Source organism: Setaria viridis, chromosome 1 (assembly GCF_005286985.2).
Source record: "Setaria viridis chromosome 1, Setaria_viridis_v4.0, whole genome shotgun sequence".
Taxonomy (NCBI): Eukaryota; Viridiplantae; Streptophyta; class Magnoliopsida; order Poales; family Poaceae; genus Setaria; species Setaria viridis.
Genome location: NC_048263.2, coordinates 27,541,002 through 27,546,170, shown reverse-complemented (window position 1 = coordinate 27,546,170; position 5,169 = coordinate 27,541,002). Strand labels below are relative to the sequence as shown.

At 46.3% G+C, this 5,169-nt stretch overlaps 1 protein-coding gene across 1 annotated transcript; it reads right to left on the bottom strand.

Moving 5' to 3' along the window:
• LOC117835401 (ethylene-responsive transcription factor ERF024) lies at positions 1 to 966 on the bottom strand. Its single transcript, XM_034714764.2, has one exon. It carries the CDS (start codon positions 889 to 891, stop codon positions 316 to 318), a length of 576 nt encoding a protein of 191 aa, XP_034570655.1. The 5' UTR covers positions 892 to 966; the 3' UTR covers positions 1 to 315.
• Between the last annotated feature and the right edge of the window lie 4,203 nt (positions 967 to 5,169).

The following is a 5,169-nucleotide window of genomic DNA, read 5'->3' as shown; positions in this document are numbered from 1 at the left end:
TACAGCAAAGTGAATGAAATTTTTTGATATATTCAAGTTGTTATATGCTACACAGACCACATATTTGCTGGAGTACAATATTTGCTGATTGATCGATGATCCGCTTGCTCACGCCCGTCTCCTCTGATCCTGAAAATATGCTCAGCGCATTCTGAAACAAAGATCGATCAACCATAGCATTCATCATTACTACAATACAATAGCATTCATCGACCTGAATGACGATGCAAATCCACGAGAAAGATTAGCAGCGGAGGAAGCGCCACGTGGACATATGAGGCCATTTGCAGCAGAGACTGATTACGTGGCAGCCACCTAGCATGCATCCCACAGGGACCCCTGGGGCCAATGCTGGGAGCCGGAGGCCTCGGAGCCGTCGCTGCCATCCGGGCCCCACTTGGGCGGGTCCAGCAGCATGGCCTCGGCCATCTCCGTCCACAGCCGGGGTGACGACTCCAGGTCGTCCTCGAACTCGCCGCCCACGGCCAGGTCGTCGAGGCGGCTCCCCGGGGGCGCACGGCCGGGCTCGGCGGCGGCTGCGGCGACGAGCGCCGGCTCGCGGCGCACGCGCTCGGCCGCCTCCGCCGCGGCCGCGCGGATGTCGGCCGGGTCGGTGCTTGCGGGGCGTGGCAGCCATCCCGCGGAGCCCGGGAAGTTGAGCTGCGCGTCCCGCGGGCCGCGCAGGCACAGCGCCGCCACGTCGTGCGCCACGGCGGCGGCCTCGGCGGAGTCGAAGCTGCCGAGCCAGACGCGGACCTTGGTGCCCGGCTGCCGGATCTCCGACACCCACTTGCCCCACTTCCGCCGCCGCACGCCCCGGTACTGCGGGGTGGCGGCCGCCGCCGCCGGAGCGGCCGGCTGCTGCTGCTGGATGTGGTGGTGGTTCTCCATGGCTGCTCGATCGAGAGGTCGACTTCACAATGTGATGACGACGATGTCCTGCTGGAATGATGCGAGAAGAAGCTTAGCTTGCTACGTGCAGATTTGCAGGTGAGGTCGATCGATCGATCTCGGCGCTCTTATATAGGCGCGCGCCGACGCCGGCGGGTAGTGATCAATTGCGCTGTTCATACAAATGCATGCATGGAACGAAACGCCAGGATAAGCTGCCGCAGCGCGAACTGTTACTGATCTGTCACGGTGAAATAATAAACGCTGTGCTTGCAATTGACAGGGTTGAGAGGACGGGACGGTACGGTGGCCTGGCCAGTGGGTGAACACTGACGATTGGTCACACGTGTACGTTGATAGAAGCAGCTGGTGAATAATGCCTGAATCTAATCCGGAGCAGTGAGAAGAATCGATAGGTTGACCAAAGAAGATATGCACATACACGCAAGAAACTATTTGTGGGGTGGATAGATAGGTCGGCAGCAAATTAAAGATGAGATGAATGCGGGGAATCACCAAGCCAGAAAGCATTTGTGCTAACAGCTAGAACAGATTTATGCTGGCGGGTATCGCACCCGCTAGCAACCTTGAGCTAGCACAAATATCGTCTATGCTGGTGGGTGCTCGCCCGCTAGCACAGACCGCTCTCTGCTGGTAGGCAACGTTAACCACCCACCAGCACAGACCGCTCTCTGCTGGCGGCGACGTTAGCCACCTGCCAGCACAGATACTCATCCTCCACTTGAGCACCAGCATTTTTCTTTGCACCCTTCTTCCTCTTATTCCTGATGGAGGAACCAGCACGGTCCTCACAGAAATCGGCATTACTTTTGTAACGGCTAGCATCGCAATTTGGACACTTTTCCAATGCTGCATACTTACCGTAGTACAATATGTAGTGGTTCCTGCATGCGTGTATTCTTTGCACACGCATCTTGAATGGATTGATAATCTTCTTTGCTTCGTATGTGTTTTTTGGCATAAAGTTAGGCTTCGGTAGCAACTTGCCCAGTAGAGTAAGGAGATCATTGAAACTATTGTCTGACCAGCTGAATTTAGCCTTCAGGATCAAAAGATGAAGGACAAAATGCAACACTATCCACTCCTTCCCACATCCCTCGTACATACAGTCCTTTGCTGCCTTTTTGAGTGTCTCGAAATTCTCTAATCCTCTAGCACTTCCTAGCAACACTTCCGGTTCAATCTGGCGCAACATGTCCTCCATATCAACATCACGTTCCTCGTCCACATGTGGTTCCACACGCGCATCTGCTTGATCACCATTTTGATCTCCACGGTCATAATCACCATCCATCATAACATTATCATTTTTGTTTGCACCACCACCACCCACTTCATCAGTGCCAGTATCGATATCTGTGTTGTTGAAAGTACCTCCTGCCTCACCATGGTAGGACCAAATTGTGTATCCATTCACAAAATCTCGCTTTATCAAATGCCTCTTGATGACATCAGTATCCTCCCATACAATATTGTTGCTACAGTCAAAACACGGACAATGTATTTATTTTGTCTTGCAAATGCGAGCGTGCTTCTCCGTAGCCTCTACAAACTTTGATACCTCTGATATGAAAGTATGCGAATGTCTCCGTATGCCATACATCCATGCTCTAAGATCCATATTTAACAATCTATGATAACAATTCTATGTTATATTAACTAATTTAATGAGCTATGGGTCGCAATTCTATAAACTCAATTAAATTATAGATGTAATAACTAATAAGTAGGAGGAAATATAATAAAAACTAATTCTGTATTACCCTAAATGAAACTCAATTAAACCATGGACGTAATAATTAATAAGAAGAAGGAAAAAAATCAAACTCAATTATATATTAATTCAATCAACTTCGTTAATTAAAACTATGGATGTAATAATTAATAAGTAGGAAAAATATAATAAAACTCAGTTCTATATTACATTAAAATGACAAACATAGCATTGTAATGGTTATAATATGATCATAGAATTTATTTAAAAAATAATCCATCTTTAGTTATTTTCTCTCTCTTCCCTCCTCTCTCTTCTAGGTCTAGATCTAGATCTAGATGACAACCTAATGAAGCTAGAAATGATGAATAGAAGTTGAAAAGGAAAGTTGGAATGGCACAAACTCACCTTATATAGCCATCTCCTCCAAATAAATCAAGAGCAAAACCTTCCCCTTAGATTTGGTGTTTTTGGAGCTTTTCCCGAGCTCCTCTCGGGCAAGCTCCAAATGGAAGGTTGACTGGGGAAGAAGCTGCCCGCGGCCTTATCTGGGCGAGATTTGTGCTATAGGGCAACATAAGCCACCGTCCAGCACAGATGGGGTGCATCTGTGTTGGTGGGTGCTTAGGTTGTCCGCCATCATAGTGGTATCTGTGCTGGCATGTACTTCCCCGCCGGCCCAAAGAAGCTTCGTACTGGTAGGTGCCAATCACGCCTGCCAGCACACTAAATTTGCTATGCTAGCACAAATCAATTCTGGCATAGCGAATCTTGAGCAGGGAAAATAACTGATGGTAAAATTAACCTAATCCTGCATGCTGCAGGTGTAACAGAGTAAAGCGTTATTGTGTGTGAGAGAGAGACGATCGACATGGCGATTTGGCTGCACCTGGGACGTCCCGTCCACTCGAGGCCCGTACGAAAGGTCCTTCCGTCCCCGTACGTAGCCACATCACCTGCGCCGTACAAATGCTCCCCGAGGATGCAGCACAAGGAACCTTTTGTCATCATCAAATGCGCGAAAACGATTTCGCAACCGCATATGATCGAGTGGTTTCTAGTCAGGCGCGCGCGCACACACACAACAATCTAAAGCTGGCACGTCATCAGCATATTATCTTGGAATATTATTCTGGAATACCTTTGCCGGTCTAAACAACGACAATAGGTTACTTCAAAAGAAAAGTATTTCTTACCCAATCACATGTTTTGTGTAGGTGAGATGGTAAGAGAGGTACACACGGGACTAAGATCGTGGGTTCAAGTCCAACGCACCGTGCACGCATATATTTCGCTAAAAATCGCTTGACAGGTGACCTAGTACTGTTATAGTACTGTTGGAACCCCAATTTTTCAGTAGTGATTGGTGTAGCATTAAGCACACCAATGTGGTACATCCATTTCCCTGCTTATGAAAAATATTTATTCCACAAAAATATGTTTCAAAGTACATATGAAAACAATCTGCTACCTGCTATATACACAAACAAGTGCCTTCACTCAGAATCACATCGTTAGCCTGTAGCATAGACGACAATTCTTCCTTTTTGGATCGAAACCTTTACATTGCCGTCGCATCGGAGATGTGATGCGTGCACTGGGCACCTCCAAGCGCCGTACGTTCTTGAATTAGAATACGCTGGCTCATGTCTTGATAGTATTAGTTCATATATTCTCATACAAGGCATTCTAAAGATTCTAAGATAGATAGGAAGATATGGGAAAAAAACGCATGTATCCCTATTTTATAACGTTTAGAGTTGTGTTGACTGTTTATTTTAATGACAGTTCTCACGTTCGAAAATCCTCCAATCAGACAAATTGAACTTGTCAATTTTGAAGAAAACTAAGTACACAATTATCAAATATGCCTACAATATCTTTGAATATAAAATTTAAATACCTGGATGTCGTATGCTTCAAGGAAGGAGGGAATACATGTCCTCTGACACAATCATAATTCATATGCACATACCACGCTCACAAACTCACGAGTATGTGTATGTTTATGTTATCACACACCTATGTATGATAGATTACTTTACATCATTTGTAGAGGGTTGGCCTACCACCATTTTAACTCGTAATAAAGGTCTTTTGTATAGGACTCGCCCTTCTTATGCTAGCACTACTACGGCTCGAACCCGGGTCGCTGACTTGATGGGGGCTCCAGGAACTATTGGCTTGTGATGCCTTTGTTTTCAGCTTGCTAAAAATCAGATTTTCATAATTGGTAGTTCTATTTGCATCAGTACCCGTTGCATCTCAGGTCCAACGATAGAGGAGGACCTTTCGGTTTACGTGCACATTAATTTGATATGGGCCATGACATTAAAACATGTTATCACCAAGGAGTCTCGCCGCAAAATCGTGTCGAGTAACGAGGAATATACCATGACGTGAATTTAGATGATAAGCGGAGTCCTTCTTAGTGATTATGCTAAGGTGAAATAGGTCTAGCAAAAGAGAATGGAGGGAGTAAAACTAGTACTCATCCATCCCAAATTGTAAGTCATTTCAAAAATCTTGGAGAGTCAAAGTAT